At 39.6% G+C, this 20,501-nt stretch overlaps 1 protein-coding gene across 1 annotated transcript in view; it reads left to right on the plus strand.

Moving 5' to 3' along the window:
- The window catches only part of LOC138950928 (limbic system-associated membrane protein-like), a 32,955-nt gene that overhangs the window by 5,462 nt on the left and 6,992 nt on the right, over window positions 1–20,501 (plus strand). The window contains exons 3-7 of the mRNA XM_070322643.1: window positions 3,264–3,440; window positions 11,284–11,412; window positions 12,659–12,770; window positions 13,847–14,025; window positions 16,007–16,204. Coding sequence (XP_070178744.1) covers window positions 3,264–3,440; window positions 11,284–11,412; window positions 12,659–12,770; window positions 13,847–14,025; window positions 16,007–16,204 — 795 coding nt within the window. The remainder of the gene's footprint in view (window positions 1–3,263; window positions 3,441–11,283; window positions 11,413–12,658; window positions 12,771–13,846; window positions 14,026–16,006; window positions 16,205–20,501) is intronic.

The raw sequence follows: 20,501 nt of genomic DNA on the forward strand, positions 1-20,501 counted from the left end.
AGTTGGAAAAGCCAAAATGGACCACTTCGTTTCTGCACGCCAATTTAAGTGTGTGCGTGTGTTGACAGCTATTGAAACAGTTACTCGCTTGAATTAAGCCTGAAATGACCTAAAATTGCATCTAGGGTAATATTGTACATGTATTTTACAACACCTTTAAATAAGAGAAGATACATTTTACTCTCTTCTATTTTGCCTCTCGCAGCTTTCTTACTGTTTACAGAATACAGAATACAGAATCTTTAATTGCCCAAGGTTGGGAATTTGTGATCTTTCTTTCTTTCTTTATTTGGTGTTTAACGTCGTTTGGAATTTGTGATGACATTGCGGTTAAGAAACATTTCAATCCAGCCATTTACACCAACACACGCATCAACAAACTGATCAACAACATTAATTTAAAAACAACACTGGACAGCATAAGTATAAAAATACATTCACTAAAACTTAGTAGTATACACTCAAGCTTCCTCGCCTCAAGTCACACACACACACACACACACACGCACACGCACACGCACACGTCACTGCCTCATGCATTTTTTATAACGTGACAGAAATCGCAGTCGCTGGTAGAAATAACAAAAATAACAAATTAAAACATGAAATGCAATTAACATAGATCTGAAGGTCAGCGAATTATATCACACACACACACACACACACACACACACACACACACACACACACACACACACACACACACACACACACACACACACACACACACACACATGCCTTTTTATAGATTTTCTGCAGGTCCGTCTTTTCTTTTTGGGTAGCACTGCTATACCACACAGTCATGGAGAAGGTGAGGACACTCTCTACCACAGCACGGTAGAATTGCGTACACACACACCAAATGTCCTCAGTTGTCTGAGGAAGTACAGGCGCTGGTGTGCTTTTTCTGTTTCGTTAACTTCTGTTCTTTTCTGCTATTTCTTCGTTGCTGGGTGATTAACAGGTGACCTAAATTAAAATTCAGCATGGACCAACACTTGTATATTTGTGAATCCTCGTATCCCCAAAAAGACAAAAGTAAACCCGTCACAAGTGCTCGTATCAATATAATACAAATACAGTCAAAATTCAAACACGAAATGTAAAGTTAATAAAGAACGGCATAAACGGAGGCAGAAAATGCAACACAGAAGGAAAGTAAAGAGCACACTGTCACTTTTCAACGAAGAGCTCGTACATCAACTTATTTTATTTCACAAATTAATGATACTATCGTCATGTTAATGGAACGCACAAGCATTAACCCTGCGATAATTACTGTAAGTCTGTCTACCAACTGACATTACAGATAAGATGTAAACACCTGAAACGAATCATAATCCAACCAAGACAAGGTTTTGTCACTTCAAACTAGTTACTGCTCAACCAAACCCATTCAATAGAAAGAAGAGGCACAGCAGTGAGCCAGCTACCGCTGTCTACCGGTGTAAAAAACGAAAACGTATTCAGGAGCTAATCCCAGGGGGAAGAAGATTTCCCCGATCTTCCCCTTCACCACCGTCTTTTTATCGGGGCGTTAACTCGCTTAGAGATATCCGGGCACTCGCTTACCTCCCACCAGAGGGCTTGCCGAGACTATAAGGCACTCCGAGACCACTTCCAGCATGCCTTTCACTTCCCATCACGTGGTTCCGCTCTTGGGGGGATCTCGCGAGACGTCTCCTAAAAGTATCGCACTGAGGCGCAGGTTTCTGTCTTACTGATAAAAACAAATGCACGTGGTCGAATCAAAACGGCGTGCAGAATAAGCTGCGATGGTTATTGTGTGCGCATTTTGCCTTAGCTTTTGTGGGATTTCAAGGGGAAAACACACACCAAAACCCGAATTATTGACGTAACGCTGTCAATTGTTAACAAATACACACACACACACACACACACACACACACACACACACACACACACACCCCACCCCACCCCACCCCCACACATACACACATACACACACCCCCCCACCCCCCACCCCCCCCCCACACACACTACATACACACATACATTTACTTTCTTTAAAAACGAACACCAGCATTTTGCTACTGCAATTTTGTTCATGTAACAAAAAAGAGTTAATGTCAAAACATTGCAGCCGATACATTTTTAAACCGGAGCATAGGTCAAGTTAGCTGAAATTCCGATTAAGCTGAGACACTCAAGTTAACTCTTTTGTTAATGTCCCAGATTCTCGATCGATCATAATTATTCAATCATTCTGCTCAGAAGTGACTGCGATCACTGTATGATTAGCAAAGCTTTTCACCCTTTTGGCGTATCTGCAACTGACGCCATAGAGGCAGTGCAATGGTTTCGTCAAAGAAAACATCGTCTTGGATGACATCAAGATCCATCCCACTCTCACGCGAGGATACAAGAATGAGACATGTGATGGCCGAATCCGACACCCGGCAAAGAGCTTGTTGTATTGATTCATACCTTTCTGCGACCCAGATGCTTTGTTATTTCCTTATGTGTCTTGCGAAATACCTAAGCGAGACTATGCAACATTGATTCCATGCTTTGCTCGTTTGCTCTAATCTTACACTAAGACCATAATATCTGCAGATGGTTATGGTCTTTGTGTCTGTAAACCGACTCGGCTGATTTCATTTCAAAGAATGCGAGTCGGCTTCGAAGTGCCCCCTCAGATTGGAAGGGCATTACAAGTCAAGAAACGATCAGTTAACGAATGAATGAAGGAATGAATGAAGGAATGAATGAAGGAAGGAAGGAAGGAAGGAAGGAAGGAAGGAAGGAAGGAAGGGGTGAATCAATGAATTAATGAATCAAGGATTCAATCCCTCAATCCATTCACCAATACATCAATAAATCCATTTTGCCCCCCTTTAAAGTGTGAAGAACATAACACGTGTATGATGTTTTGTAGTAGGGCTACACAAAGATATATATGTTTGCACAGTTGACCTATTTTCAAATTAACGAAATGCCCCTAACACAAAAACTCCTCTTGAGATAAGACGTTTCAATCACATGGCAATAAAGAGTGTATGAGACAATCAGAACTTGTTTCTACTTTAAACAAAACATAATATTATTATTTTCAATGATTGATTGATTGATTAGTTACTTAGTTATTTAGTTAGGTACTTAGTTAGTTATCTGTTTATCTATCTATTTATTTATCTATTAATTTATTTATTTATTCATTTACTTACTTATTTATTTATTTATTCATTTATTTATCTATTTGTTTGTTTATTGATTAATTGATTAATTATTCGTGTGTGCAGTTCCATCCAAAATTATCGAGCACTTGTCCTCGGAGGATCTCGTCGTGCGCGAGAACGACAAGGTGACGTTGGTGTGCAACGTGACGGGCGTGCCGGTACCGGAAGTCACGTGGTACCGTCACGTGGAGACCAAGAAGGGGAAGGAGAAACATAGTGAGTTCTGCCAAGGCACGGATCGTAAGCAAACAGTGATGTGTTTTTTTACTCTCTCTATTTTCATCACCGTCTAGTGTTCCCTGAGTTTCGTGTTCTGGTGTGTCTACATGTGCTTACGATTTCCTGTGTCTGTTCGGTTTTCTGTGTATAAACTAAATTTATTTTGCTTATTATTGTACTTTTCCTCCCAAGTTCAAAGGTGTTTGTTTATTTGTCTGTGTGCATGTATAATTGCTTATCGTTATATTAGCCCTCAGTTTGCTGGTGTGCATACATCTGCTTACCACAGTCTGTCTGTATGGTTGTCTGTGTCGGCATGGTGGTTTGTGTGTAGAATAATATGCTTATTTGTGTATAATCCCTTAGTTGACTGGTTTTCATACAGGCATGTACTTGTGATTGTTTTTGTCTTAATGAATGTCTGTGTCCCAGTACTGTCAACCATCTTTTACATCACAAATCACCTACGATCCGTCCGCGATTTTACACAGGGTCAGAGCGCCCTTCCACTTGGTCATGTACCAAGAATTAACAGCCTGGGTGCTCTCTAAGCACAGTGGGCATTGTTGATACATTAATTTCGTAAAAGCAACTGTTGGCTTTTTAAGAAATAAATTCATCAAAACTTTCCTACTCACCACAGCACGCAGTCTCGGTGTTGATTTGTGGTATGTGTCTGCGTGGAGGGATGGGCACAGACAGATCTGTCGTACCGTACGACATTTTACACTGTCTCGTATTCATGTATCACGAGCAAAGACAGAGTAAATCGATGATAACTGTCGTGGAAGGTACATTAATTTCCGAAAGAAAATGTCAGCGAAAGTGGGGTAACCGCTGCGAAGTTTGATACTAAGAATGGCTGCAGATAATCCCTGAACAATTCTATAAGTAAGGCAAAAATTCACAACAAACTGGCAGCCACTCCGCTGTCGCCAAATTACACAAAAAAAGACCAAAAAATAAAAAGTAAACAACACGGCATAAATCACCCTTTTTGTGTTAGATTGAAAACCTTTCAAGATATGCAGCAATGTAAACGTAGACGTTACTTTTTTTTCCCCAAAACACGACATTATGATCTTTCATTTCCGGAGCCTGTGATCGCGACAGCAAACTCTAATTTTGAACCAAAGCCACGGTAATGTAATCAACGTTCAGAAAAAGAGCAGAGCAAATATTGACAACTGTAACCTAACGCAATTAGGGATATGCAGTAAATATGTGAACTGAAGACGAATCAGTGTAACTAGCTGGGTCTTACCCACGCCCAATAAACCCTTGCCTTTGACGAACTCTTGACTCTGCTGCTTGGGCTCATCTTGGCGTTTTCTTGGCGCTCTATGTTTAACCTCCCCCTCCTCTCCCCCACCCCCACCCCCTCCGCTAGCCCCCTGTTATGTCTGTTTGTCTCTGTTTTGCATGTTTGACTGTCTATATCTGTCTGCTTGGCTGTCCATCTCTGTCTGTTTGGCTGGCTGTCTGTCTGTCTGTCTTTCACCCTTCATCTCTCTCTCTCTCTCTCTCTGTCTCTGTCTCTGTCTCTCTCTGTCTCTCTCTCTTTCTCTCTCTCTCTCTCTCTCTCTCTCTCTCTCTCTCTCTTTTTGAGCTTTCTGATTTCCAGGATTTTTTTTAATGAAAAAGTACTTCCCTTCGCGTCCCGCAGAACTTGCATGAAGATTTTACCTTTTCATCTTAGATTGTGTCTCTCTGTTTCCATCCCCCGCCTCGTAGCTTCCTTCTGTGCTTCCCTGTCTCATTCCCACTCCCTCTTCGCCCTCTCCGCCCTCTCCGTCTTGCCTTATCTATTCACTCTAGGTCAACCCCCCCCACCCCCCCCCCCCCCACCAAAACCCAACCCCTTTTCTATATTTTGTCTTTGTATTTTCACACCACCTCCTTTTTACATTTTAGTCAAGTTTTGACTAAATGTTTTAACGTAGAGGGGGAAATCGAGACGAGGGTGTGGTGTATGTATGTGTGTGTGTGTATAACGCGATTTAGAGTAAACTACTGGACTGATCTTTATGAAATTTTACATGAGAGTTCCTGGGTATTATATCTCCAGACGATTGTTTTAGTTTTTGGATAAATATCTTTGATGACGTCATATCCGGCTTTTTGTGAAAGTTGAGGCAGCACTGTCAGCATTTTTCAACCAATTTGGTTTAAAGTTTGGTCAAGTAATCTTCGACGAAGCCCAGACTCTGGTATTGCATTTCAGCTTGGAGGCTTAAAAGTTAATTCATGAGTTTGCTCATTAAAGTTGTCATTAAAATCGATTTTTTGCAAACAGATTTAAAATTGCATCGCATTCTTCATTAAATTTTGAATCTAAAAATATATACATATGTCATGTTTACTCTTAAAATGTGATCACAATTAACGAAAATAGTTTAATTAGTACTTCGATTATTATTTAAGAAATCGATCCAAAAATGATTTCATCCTATTCCTTATCATTTTCTAATTCCAAAAACATATACATATAATATGTTGTATTCGAAACAAGCTCAGAAAGTTAAAAAGAATACAGAAAAGCGCGCTTCCCTGCTTACTGCAATACGCTATTTCGCTATTCTTGCATGTCAGTTTCACTTCGTGTTGCACGGAAAAAATGAGCGACTTCCTTGCCGCGTGGATTGACGAAGCTGTTTTGTCTTGGTTAAAAAAAATGCAGTGCGTTCAGTTTTATTCTGTGGGTTCGACAGATTGACTAAATGTTGTAATTTCGCCTTACGCGACTTGTTTTAAGTTCGGTTAATGTTTCTTTGTTACCATTCCTTCCACTCCTCCCTCCATTCCTCTTTATCTTCCTTAATCCTAACGTCACACCCCCCTCCTCCTCTTTGCTCCTATGTTGATGTATATTTACACTCCTTCCTCAATCTCAAAGCTCTGTTTATTGCTTCTTCATTCTCTCTCTCTCTCTCTCTCTCTCTCTGACTCTCTCTCCCACTCTCTCTCTCTCCTCTTTCTCTCTCTCGTTCTCTCTCTCGCTCTCTCTCTCTCGCTCTCTCTCTCTCTCTCTCTACCTCTCTCTCTCTCCTCCGTCCCCCTCTCTCTCTCTCTCTCTCGTTCTCTCTCTCTCGCTCGCTCTCTCTCTCTCTCTCTCTCTCTCTCTCTCTCTCTCTCTCTCTCATTCCTCCTCCCTCCGTGTTTCACACCCCTCCGCCTCCTTCCAAGCCCCCTGTCCACCACTTGGATTTACCCAGCAAACCCTGGCCATAGAAACAATTTATTAGATTCTTTCTCAACTGTTTGTTGCAATATCGACAACGTTCGCGGCCCACTGGCTACAAACGAGTGCCATTCTTCGAGCTGAAGGGACGCGCTGATTTTTCACACGCCGTGCATTCAGACACGGCCAAAGGCTTGTTCCGTCTGAAGTTTGTCTTAATCGATCAAGGGTTCTTCTTCTGTGTGTGAGGAGGAGAAGGAGGAGGAGGAGGAGGAGGAGGAGGAGAAGGAGGAGGAGAAGATGGACGACGAGGAGGAGAAGGAGGAGGAGTATAGAGTGAATGAATGGGGGGAGGAGTAAAATATTACCTTAGCGGTTCCGGGGGGGGGGGGGGGGGGGGGAAGAGGAGGAGGATAAAATGAGTGAGGAAAGAAGGGGTAAAACGACCCTTGCGGTGCCATGGATGATGTCTTTCTGTTCTTGATCAAAGTGAGCACACACAATTTTCTGTTCTGCACCAGTTCTGAATGAGAGCGAGTGTATTTTTGGCTTTGACGTGCGTTGCTCAGGAAGAAAGCATCGAGGGCGTTCTGAAGACTTTAGTTAAACCTCTCTCTGTTGTTGTGAGTATTTTAGGTCATGTTAAGTCTCTGTAACGACGTTATAACTATGTTGTGCTCCCTCGGTCTCTGACCGCTTTCCCTTCTTCTGCTTATTCTTTACACCAGTCACTTATCAGTTGTTGAAGAGGCGTTTATGTGAATTTGTGTGTAAATATCAGGTTTGAAACTTGTCAATTTAGATTATGCAGCCTTGCGTATTTTTTACACCCCCGGTATAGGGGTGTGTATAGGTTTCGCTCGATGTGTTTGTGTGTTTGTTTGTGTGTTTGTGTTCGCATATGACTAAGTGCCAAAAGGTGCTCACAGAACAGAAGACGACTTTGTTTTACAATAAAAATGTTTCTAAAAACGTGTGTCTGCTGAAAATTGGTGTGTGTGTGGATGAATGTGCGAAGAGATAGTGGACATAATTTCGTGTGTCTGACTTGAACGGTTTTGAAGTTATCTTTGTTTAAAGTCAAAAATAACGCCAAAACCGGCCATCTGAAAACGGACATCGTGATACCTCGTGTTTTGAATATGCCACAGAAAAATAACAAGAAGCACAAATGAATTGCATTTAGTTTGATTGAATGCCTGAAACATCGCTTTACAGACGAGACCAAACGTCAAATCTAAATCTCGAGAGAATTTTTTTTTTTCGATAACCGAATTTTAAGGTGTCGCACGCAAGATGTGTCGTCATCACGGCATACATTTTTCAATCGCAGATATTTACTAAATTTCTTTTTCAAAAACTCTGGAATTGATGTCGACACGTCAAGCGATAACGGTGTATCAAACTGCTGTCTTTCAAGTAATCCAGCAAAGACTGCAGAACTTTTGAACAGCATTTTTGAAAACGATTTGAAAATTTCGTCATATCTTGCGTGCGACAAAATGTTCGGTAATTAACGGTTATTTTCTTTTAAAAACAAAATTTACATGTACAAAGATCTACTTCATCTACGGAACCACGTGACACATTATGTGTTCAAAATTTGTGAAGAAATCACGAACCACGAATGCGCTATCAAGTGTTGAAATTATGTCGTCAACATCTTTTCAGATCTTGCGTGCGACACCATCTTGCGTTCAACATAAAATGTCACTACCTTATCGAGTTTAATGGGTAAAACTAACTATTTGTTGTCTTAGTTTAATCTTCTTAATTAAAAGCGTAATAAAACCGAACTTCCAAGATGAATTTTAATTGAGATTAGCGAAAGAGCGGGCACGCAAATCGACCTTAAAGTAAAAGAATGATAACACGAGCGTTTGTCGTGTTGTCTTGCGTGCAACACATTGTCCAAAAAGGAAAATGTATATTTTTCTCAGACGTTTTTTAAGTTGAAACCTTGAAACTTCACACACATTTGGGGTTTAATCGCCCCCAGGCATGGTAAAAGTCTTGTTGACCCTTGTCAGATTTCAAGGTCACGGCTGGGTCACATGTGGTTCAGAAAACGGATGAAACATATTTTTTCAGAGATTTTTGAAGCTAGAACCTTCAAACTTCAAACAACGCTTTTGCTTAATGATTGTTCAACATGGAGAATTCAAGGTTGATCCTTGAGAAATGTGAAGGTCATAGCAGGGTCTCGTGTGGGTAAAAAAAAAAAAGGAAATTGTATTGAACTTCAATTTATATAAAACCAAAGTCTGGTTGATCTTTTTTAAGATTTAAGGTCAAATCTGTTATTTAAGGTCAAATCAAATAGAAATTTGTTGATGCTTAAATCTTTGAAACTTCCAACAGGTTTGAGGTTTGACAACTTCTGGACTTTGAAATCTGGTATGGTTGATCCTGGTAATATTAATTGGTCAAAACATCAAGATCAACAATTATAAAATAAGCACTTTCACCAATGTCAAGTGAGCAATAGCAGCAAACGTGAGTCTTATAAAGATTATCACTTTTTGTGTGACCTCAACTTGACCCCTCTGAATGCTCTCAATCATGGAAATTGACCACACTTTGATTATAACCAAACAACATCAAAACTTTGGAATGTGTGAAGTTTCAAAGGTGTTGCTTAAAAGGCGTTCGTGAAAATGACAATTGTATGTGTCTGACTTCAATGCGACCCCGCTGCGACCTTGACGTTTGATTTTATCAACCAGACTTTCATCATGTGTGAATTACTTCAAACACTATAAAACTAGTTGAAGAAATTGACAATTTTTCAAAGTTTAAGCCAGATGGCACTGCTGTGACCTTGAAATTTGACAAACATTAACCAGGCGGTCACCTTTTTTAGAAAATATCCTTAAAGGATCTTTAACCTTACTGTGACCTTGGAATTTGATGAGGTTTAATTTAACTTGCGTAGTGTGCCAAGTTTCAAGGCCCTAGCTTCAAAAACATATGAGAAAACCTCATTGAAAAATGTATATGTTTGACCTCAACGCGACCCTGCTGTGACCTTGACTTTTTCAACCAGACTTTAATCGTGTGTGAACATTATACACTAGAACTGTGTGTATTTTCAAAGCTCGTGCTATAAACGCGCTGAATAAATTGAAAATATTCCACATTTGGACCAGATGTGACCCCGCTGTGACCTTGAACTTTGACAAAGATTAACCAGCAGGTCACTTTTAATGAGGTTTTATAAAAATGCTGAAAGTATGTGAAGTATGTAAAGTCTAACTGATCTAGTATTAAAACATGTAAGACGTGACAACGACACTTTTCCAGTTTGCAAAGGAAATTTAACCTCGCTGTGACCTTGAAATTCAATGTTGTTTAATGTGATGTGCACCATACCTGGAGGTCATTATACTTTGGTTGTGTGCCAAGTTTCAAAGCCCTAGCTTTAAAAACGTGCGAGATAACCTTAATGCTATGACTCAGTGCCGTTTTGAATGATATAACGAACAAAATTATCGTTATTTGTAAAATCATTTGGGTAAATTTATCTTTTCTTTTCGTAATTGGGTTCCAGCATCTGTTGTCTTAACAAAAATCACAATATCAGTCGTGTTTGTCAACTTTTATTTTTTAGCCCCTTTGTCCGCTTTTCTGGCGCACCTTTTGGCACTTAGTCATATAGATCTCAAGAATGAACGGACCGATCGTCACCAAACTTGGTGAACAGGTTCTATACATTCCTGAGACGGTCCTTACAAAAATTGGGACCAGTCAAACACACGGTTAGGGAGTTATTGGTGGATTAAGATTCTACAAGGTCTTATAGAGAAACATATTCATGGTCAAAGGGAAATAACCTTCTCAGTTGGTGGCAGTGAGAATGGGTGCAGTGAGAATGGTTATTTCCCTTTGACCAACGGGGGTGTTTTTCCTACCTCGAAGGAATTTCTTGCTTCTTCTAAACTTTAGTGATTGTGTGTCACACTGACATATTCTTTTCCAAGATAGATATAAAGGAATGTTTTAGCATGCATTGCATGCCTTACTGCCATGTTCTAAACAACTTGTTTTCCTAATCCATATGGTTATTAACAGCTATCGTATTTTCAGCGTCGCAATAGGATCCGATGTTTTCACGAGAACAAGTATAATACGCCGCATATACTTGTTAGAGCTTTGTGTGTGTTTCAGTAAATATATTCATGCATGTCCTGCTTTATAATAAGTGGTTACATGTAATGTAAGTACGTATCAATATACTGTGTATGAATTTAGATTGTTGAAAGGACAGTTGTAAAAGTGTTTTTTTTTCCCGTTTGTTATTTTAGACACACGCGAGAGAAAAACAGGAAAATTAAAAATGAATCAGATAAAAACACCAGTTCAGCAGTAACTGCATATCATGCATGTCGTCTTTAAGTTTTGCTTACAGAGATCTAGTATACACTTTAATTAACGCTGAAATATACTTTCACTCTTATAATAATAATAATAATAATAATAATAATGATAATGATAATAATAATAATAATAATAATAATAATAATAATAATAATAATAATAATAATAATAATAATAATAATAATAACATTTATATAGCGCTAAATCAAAAACTTTCGTTAAAAAGGCTTGCTCTTATGCTTCTTCTCTTTTACATAACAATTGTTTTCTGCAAGACGCACAAATATTCTGTATTTTATTCGGCAGAGGTTGGAGTGAATGGAGAAGTGCTGATAATACACAATATCACACGCTACTGTGGCGACACCTACGAGTGTGTAGCTTTCAACGGAGTGCCGCCTGCTGTCAGTCATCATATCAAAGTCGCTGTTGAATGTAAGTATAGAATATATAAAAAAAAAAATATATATATACAAATCCCAAAACAAAGAGACTGCCAACGTTCCAAAATTCAGAATAAAAAAAACCAAGAAAGGTAGGTTGTTGGAACGTTTGTTATTGACAAAACAATACATTCACATATATTTCGACCCAGCGGTCTTTTAAGTGAACAGACAGACAAATATTCACACAAAACTTATCTTGATAGAATCAGTTTCTGTTCACTTAAAATACCGTTGGGTCGAAATATCTGTGAATGTATTGTTTTGTCAATAACAAACGTTCCAACAACCTACCTTTCTTGTTTTTTCATATAGAATATATAACACTACCTTGAACCTTTTGGGGGATTCAGTATTTAAACGTTGTCGAATGTAAGCAAATAACTGTAGTAAAAATAACTAAGTACTGTTTGTCTTATTGGGTGTTACATGTGTATTATGTTAGTATCTTTTATTGTATTCCTGTGTATCTGAATGATATCACTTGCTTGAATAATCGCACTGGAAAGATAACCGTTCTAGGCCCTTGGCTTTAACATATGGTTAGCTTATTGCGCTAGCTTTCCCAAGAAGCCAGGTTCCTGAAATGTTTCACAACCACGCCGTGCATTTTGCAGTGTTCTCGGTTTCCATGCATTTAAATCCACCTGGCATTCACCCGAAAAATATTTGTCTAGACTGTCTTAAGCTTACGTCCTATTATTTATCAACAGGCATGTTGGTTCCATCCTAAAATCTACATTTTTCAGTGTTCTCGGTTTCCATGCATTTAAATCCACCTGGCATTCACCCGAAAAATATTTGTCTAGACTGTCTTAAGCTTACGTCCTATTATTTATCAACAGGCATGTTGGTTCCATCCTAAAATCTACATTTTTCAGTGTTCTCGGTTTCCATGCATTTAAATCCACCTGGCATTCACCCGAAAAATATGTTTCTAGACTGTCTTACGTCCTGTTATTTATCAACAGGCATGTTGGTTCCATCCTAAAATCTACATTTTTCAGTGTTCTCGGTTTCCATGCATTTAAATCCACCTGGCATTCACCCGAAAAATATGTTTCTAGACTGTCTTACGTCCTGTTATTTATTAACAGGCATGTTGGTTCCATCCTAAAATCTATCAACAGTTATCGACTCCACCCCCTCCCCCACCCCCATAACATACAGTCTATTGACTCGGTGTGCACTACCCCGTTTCATGTAACCCTGAGTTCTTCTTCTGTGTTTTTCCCCAGTTGCACCAGAGATTTATTTGCCCAACAGGCGGATTGGACAGGACGTTGGGAAGGAAACGATACTGGAGTGTACAGTCGCTGCTTTCCCTCAGGCCGTCAGCATGTGGACCAGGTACTACTGTAAGAATAGGAATAAGAATACAAATAAGGTGTATATAGTCCTGTGAGGTTACCCTCATGGGAATTCGGGCTGTTTTCTCCCTGGGGAAAGCGAGGTGCCATACCGTACGACGCTACCCAATGTCATGTTATACCTAATCATGATTGCATTGATAGCGTCATCAGTTTCCCTTCCTTCTCTCTGTCTCTGTCTCTGTCTCTGTCTCTTTCTCTCTCTCTCTCTCTTTCTCTCTATTTGGTTTAAACTGTTTTATTCAACGTTTGTGCATTATTTACAAAAAACGCATATAGAGTAAACAACAACAAGCATAATGCTTATAGTGGTGTTTACAGTTTTCTAGAAAAATACATATAAATGGCGGCTATTGTACAGTTTAAATGAAAAGCAAGCAAACATGAAAAGAAAATTGAATGAAAATTGTACATCAAAACAAAAATCCGTTTAAGAATACATATATCTCTCTATTTCTCAGTCATGCAGCATGGTATAAATATAAACAAGGAAGCAGACAGACGGACAGACAGTCAGACAGACAGACAGACAGACAGGCAGACTCAAATAACGGTCACACAGGCAGCCAGGCAAAGCAAGCAGGCAGATACCCAAACAGACACGGAAGACAATAATTACATTGTCATCCTACCCTATCGTGAATGTCATATAGATATCATCCAGGAGCTTATTTTAAAGAAAGGAGAACACGGGTAACTAACAATCCCACTAAATGCAGCAATGTTTAATACACTCTTCATTCTTGTCCAGCTATGGCTTAATATGCAATGTAAGTCTTCGTTAACTGTGTGTGTGTGTGTGTGTGTGTGTGTGTGTGTGTGTGTGTGTGTGTGTGTGTGTGTGTGTGTGTGTGTGTGTGTGTGTGTGTGTGTGTGTGTGTGTCAGATCAATGTTTTAGTCTCATGTACAGTCAAACATACATATACCAAGTTTGTTATGTACTCTCATTGTGTGTTTCGCTTTTTTTATTTTATTTTTATTAAAAGGGCATGCTATAGCGTCTTCCCCACCCCACTAAAACCTCGTGCCATCTGTCTCTCTCTTCGCTGTCACAGAAATAAAGAGAAGATCAGCAGTCTGTCCCAGAAGTACAGACTGGAGATCTACGATGAAGGCCAGAACACCATTACGCTCAGTCTCCGCATGTTCAGCATTGAGCGCCACGACTACGGTACATACACGTGCGTCGCTTCTAACACGTTGGGCGAGGACACGGAGACCATGATACTGTATGGTGAGTGTGAACATGGCTTTATCCTACATACGTGAGAGAGACACCCGTGAGATAATAATCGTTCAAATCACACGTGTGTATATCATGTAAATGAGGTCATGTCAAGCAAGTCTGGCAGGGACCTGTTTTTCCACGGCTTATGATGCCAAAGTCACCGAGACAAACGTCATTATAGAAACACAAATTGCGCTCGCTAATTACCCTCGATGAATCTTTAAAAACTAACACGTCACGCCACACTTTCAGAGTGACGTTCCTTTGCTTTGACGTAATAGATTGCACGAGGCTTTAGAAGAGATCGAGGTTCTAAAACAAGCGTCTTCAATTTAGCTGCCTCGAATGCAGGACATTTTCAGTAAAATACACGTAAGTACAGTATGTAGGATAAACAGAATACTACATGGCTTGCTGTTCCGTACCAGATTTACACTCGTTGCTTTTTCAAATAGTGAACAGCTCGCTTTCGCTCGCAGTTCAATATTTAAAAAAACAACTCGTGTAAATCTGGTACGACACAGCAAGCCATGTAGTATTCTCTATTTCTATTGAATTTACAATAGGTAATTTGTCTATTTGAACAAAATGGGACATTTTACACAGCTCGAGACTGCCAGTGTCCCTCCCCGACCGCGCCAGCTTCTCTTTTGTAGTCTCGGCTAGCCGTCTAAATATTAGTTTTTGGTGGAAGTCAAATGGCTCAAAGAAGAAAATTCCAATGTCCAATCCATATATGATTTTGTGCTTCGTTTGAAGTCAATGTCCTACCAATTCATTTCTAAATTGTACAGTCCTGTCTAACCGTTGCCTCTAACACGCTGTAACCGTGATCCTAAACGGTGAGAAGTGTGGCTTTTTGTTCATCAAAGCAAGTTTTACTGATCGTTGCAATCAGTTGTGAGCTTTTATTGTGATGAGTATCTTGTGAATTCTGCTCGACATGCCCTCAGAGAAACTAAATAGATGTGTCTGTTGTAGTTTATCAGCTAACATGTTAGATCGACACCGTGCATCTTTGCCACCTATGGCACACTTGAAGAAAATGTCTAACCCCGCGTTCATTATACAACTATGTAGCAGAATGTTGTACTGAATTATTTCTTTTGCGCAAATACTGAAATTATACGCAGCGTTATAACGCAGTAAAAAATGTTTGGAACAACGTCACTGGAAATGTGCAGGAGACGTTACTACATTGCGGACTGTTGATGGAGTAATTTGCAACGCTAAGACTTGTATTTTACCATCTTAGAAACAAAGGATCGTAAATGTAATCAATAAAGACAACAAGAGTACATATTATGACATTTCTGCGGAGCCAATCTCCCGGTGTAACACGACATTTTTACTCCACGAAAAATTTACTCCGGAGTAAATATTTCGTACGAAATTCTTACTCCGAGTACACTTTTCGTACGAGAAAAGAACTCCCCAAGGCACGACAAAATTACTCCCTCCACGAAATTTTTACTCCCCATTTTTTTTTACTTCCAGTAAAAATCTCGTACGCAAAAATGGGATGCGGGCGAAGGGATAATGCCAATAAGTGATCGCGCGCACACGAATGTCGCGCTACCCTCCTTCCACGCCTTCCACCACCAAGACTAACAGGGGACAAGGGAGTAAAAATTTCGTACACCTGGCATGGGAAGTTAAATTGCTCGTGTTGGGGTGAAGTAATTTATTCGTTATTTATTCGTCAGGGGAGTAACATTTTTGTACGAAATGTTTACTCGGAACTCACCTGTCTTGGGGAGTAATTTTCTCGTGCAATGGGAGAGTGTTTTTTTCGTAAAGGGAGTAACGTTTTCGTACGAAATGTTTACTCCGGAGTAAAAATCTCGTGGGAGTAATTTTCTCGTGTTACACCGGCACCTGAGAGAATACAAAGAATGAGCAAACAATTGACTTTCGTCCTCAAAATGTATAATTTGTCTTTGACCAGTTTATATTAGCCCGCCCGCCTACCTTCCTTGTGTTGCAGAATATTCCGCTCATATTAAGACGACGTCAACAACGACACGACGGCCGACGACGCCGAGGATCGTTTTCCAACGGCCCATCGTCAATCCGCCGTCGACCTCCATTGGCATTTTCCCGCCCAAACCGGGCAGGGGGCACAACTCCAGACCTTACGATCCCTACACGCCTGATTTGTGGCGACCAAAGCAGTCTGGACAAGGTATGCTGTGTGATATGCGAGGGAGAGGGAGAGGGAGAGAGAGAGAGAGAGAGAGAGAGAGAGAGAGAGAGAGAGAGAGAGAGAGAGAGAGAGAGAGAGAGAGAGAGACAGAGAGACGGAGAGAGACGGAGAGAGACGGAGAGAGAAAGAGAGAAAGAGAAAGAGAGAGAGAGAGAGGTGAACACATTTAGACTTTCCATACATGCTTTCGGTCGTGTTACCATTCTACAGGGCATGTCGACATACCCGGTGTGCACTAGATCCAAGGGTCGATACATTCAGCAGGTTGAAATTCATGAATGGATCCATTGACCCTTGGATCCGGGATGTATGACGTAAAAACCAACAAATAATGTCGACGGATCCAAGGCTTGATGGATCCAATAAGGTTAAATGAACTGATCCATCGGGATTAGATCCGTGCAGAAGGGAAGCTACATTTGTGTGTGTGTGGAGGAGTTTGTATCATGCTGTTTGTGATATATATTACGACCTTTTTGGAGAAGGCAGCAAAGTAATGGTCAATTTGCAAAATACAATCAAATACACCAAATGAATTCACCTTTTTTTAACAGTCCTTAATTGTGCTGTCTGAAAGTGTAATTTGCTTTTTTCTTGTAAGCTCTTTAATTGAGGTCTGCTGGTCTACCCAATAACACATTCTTGAAAATAAGTACCGTATAGGCATACAACATGTTAAACAAAATGGATAGTTGACCCCTTTTCACAGTTTGTTTCTGCTTTTCAGGACCGCAAGGGAATGTGATTGGGAGCGTTGGACAGAACACAGATTCCGGATCTTCAGTCAACTGTTTACACTCCCATCAATTCTTGGGGATTTTCGTTTGGGCGCTGGCGATTGTTTTGTCCTGATACCCAGAGAAGACGGTTATCACGCTTTGCATATTTTGTTTTTTTACCTTTGTTTCAATTGAAAAACAACCAATCGACCGACTGGTTTTATTTGCATCCCTTTACATTTTAAAAACATTTACTTTAATAATATTTTGTTGGCGTGTGTAGGGCCTACCCGTATTTTCCAATACAGAGAACAGACTCTGTATTTGGCCATTTTTTAAAAACACTTCTTGCAAACGAAGTTGCTACCTTGTTAGCTCAGCGCTTTCGCATGAATGATGCATATTACGAGGCAAAGCTCATTGTTAATAAATGTGTGTATATAACTGTGCATGTAGATACCCTTTTCTTTGATCTGTGGACATTTTGACAGATTTTTACAAAGGCTCACTGACCATTTCTTCTCTTTGATGCAAATATTCGTGTAAATATTTAAGTTAATGTGATTCTAAATGGAACAACATATTTGCCAATATGTGTTATGTCGTTCTATGTTATTGTGTTGTCACGCGTACACATTACAGCATTATGATTGTATTCTCAAAAACTAATTTCATCATTCAGTTTGATATTTTTCGCTTTCGTTAAAATGATGTTTGGAGTCTCTTTAAGACTAAAAGGTCACGTTTGCATCATTTTGCGTCGGTTATGAAACAACATTCACATCGCTTATAAAACAAAATATCCGAGGAAGCCATAATTCAATGAGCTCCGGACAAAAATGACACAAAAGAAAGACCGATGCGATTATAGATTACGGCATTTGCACGTTCGGGGAATATTATTAACAGTGCAAACAGGAGGGCATATTGTTTTATCAGAGAAAGCTTAATACTTTTGCATTTTCCGGGGTTTGATTTTGAAACAGAACAATCCAATGGCATTTTATTTTGTTTCTGTTTTTGCTTTTGATGCTTCAGTATAGCTGAACTGTTGTTCACCCTTGAAAGAGGGAAGGGGTTTGAGGGAGACAAAAATGTAGTTCGTGTGTGTGTGTGTGTGTGTGTGTGTGTGTGTGTGTGTGTGTGTGTGTGTGTGTGTGTGTGTGTGTGTGTGTGTGTGTGTGTGTGTGTGTGTTTCTAGCGCTTGTTATTTCTCACGTATTCTGACAGGAATTTTCAAGCGAACGTCATGTGCACTGGGCAAGCATGTTATCTCTGGTATGCTAATAATTGCTGATTTGTTTGTATTTAAAAGACTCGTCCGACAGTACACGCTTTCAGTTGATTTGTGTAGATTGTTTCAAAAAAGTCCATGCAACGTAAAACGGTACGAAGAAATGTCCACGTTTCTGTATTTTGTGAAGAAGACATTTTTTTTGTTTACATCTCAGGAGAAAGCTTACATTTATTTTCTTTGGTGAAAGTTACCATATTGCATCAGTATACCTTACACGAGCGTCTTACTATTGATATTTTGTCAACGTCATCTCAGCAATTTTGCCTATGCAAAATTGGCTGACAATTGTCAACATGAGAAAAATGGTCGATGTCGCTTTGTCATCTTTTGGACGCCATTTCATGAAAAGTTACTGGTAACACGAAGTCAATTCTAAACGTCCATCTGCATAGCATGCTGAAGAAGCATTTTCTATAATTGTATCATTGCATAAACAACACATCCGGTACGTCTGATTGTTTTTGGATTCCACCATTTCTTCGGAAATACTTTGCTGCTTAATCTTTCAAGACTTAAATGATCCTCTGGTTCAGGTGAGAGTTTTACATTAATTTTTACAAATACGCATTTTATGTTTATATTGACACAGACTGCTCCAAATAAGAGAATCATGCATCATCCATGGGCATGTGTACACTCATTTAGATTCTTACATTTACTGGATTTCTTGACATGCTTATTAGTGATTCTATTTTAACGGAAAGTGCTCATATTTGTAATTTTTCAGTTGAACACGACTACAAATATAGCAGCGCTTTGTAGACCGGTATATGGTCACACTGCATTGGTTGTTATTTGTTTTTCTTATTTGATAACAAAACAGCGAGGCAAATTATTTGTTCATTGATGGTTTAGGCTGAGCCGTCATATGCGTAGTTTACATTTAATGCAAGCAAACCACTCAGACAAAACGTGAGCTTACGGTTCAAATAAAAATTTACCTAATACGAGATGTTACTGTTGCTAATCTTATTACTGATGACAGACGGTAAACATTCAACGTCTTTTGCACAATGCTTTATGTCAACGATTTTAATGTACTGTACGTGTAATACTGACATGAACATGGTTAGGTTTGGCATTTTACGATATATTTGTGCTAGAGTGTGATATTTAATCGTGATAACAAAGCACCATTCCATGTTGTCCATGTTGTACCCAAAACTACTTGTTATACACGTTTGTTTCCTTATCTTAACAAGTTCGTGTGCCAGGCTGTGTTACGAGTATAAGCTAGTGTTTGTTGACGATTGATATGTTATCATGTTTTTATTCTTTGTTGTTATTATTTTTATTTGACTGTGTTATTCGTTTGTGTCAAATCTGAGAAACCAGGGTCTTAAAGGAGAGGGAGTCGTTAATCGGGGGGTCTGAAACGGGGGTTCCAAAAGACTCCGATGAGAAAAGAGCTTCCCCGCACTTGCCCGCTCCCTTACCATGTGACATCTCCCAAGGTCATGTGCATGGTTTCAGTGAAGTTCTTTAGGTGAGACTACTATAATGTGTTTTAACACAAACGGCCTCATCACACCGACCTGCAACCAAACACATAGATCGTCTTTTTTTGGTTTTGACAGTTGGTGTTTACGTGCACGATGTGAACGATTGTTCTTGCTGTCAGTTACTGTTTAAGTGAAAATGGTTGAACTAATTTTAATCATGCGTAGGTGCATGTAAACGTGTTTGCTTAGGCATTGTATTATGGAACTAATATGTACTAAAACGTACATTTGTGTGGCATTCAAACAGCGAAATGTCGCGTCAACATAACTTGTCATCATTTTCACGATTTTTCATTCATAACCAGCTGGGTAACAAAAAACAATGTCCATAGGAGACAAAGAAGTAGTGAATGGGTTTTCACTTCAGGTAAAAAGTGGATTGTCAAAGTAAAAGTCAATAAGGCTGTTTATTTAATACGTGGAACCATCGCGGCTTTAGATTCGTGTTTTCGAGGACAACGATTGTAAACATTCACTCTCAAAGACCCAACCAATGTTAATATAGCCTTTGCCATTAAAAACGCGACAAACGATCTACGGCGATTTTTATGTTACTTGTTATAGCAAGCACCTGTGGTTTAGACATCGTCAAAAACAAAACAGTGCACGGAAAACTCATGTCAGAAGACGCGTATAACACGTGACGTTTAATTCAGTAAAACGTTTCGTTCACTAAAAACCCGTGACCTTTATTACTGTCAATACCACTGTCGGTTGCTTCGGCCACAACTTGTGTTGATTTGAAGCTGTAAGTACTG

Source organism: Littorina saxatilis, linkage group LG1 (assembly GCF_037325665.1).
Source record: "Littorina saxatilis isolate snail1 linkage group LG1, US_GU_Lsax_2.0, whole genome shotgun sequence".
NCBI classification, from domain to species: Eukaryota; Metazoa; Mollusca; class Gastropoda; order Littorinimorpha; family Littorinidae; genus Littorina; species Littorina saxatilis.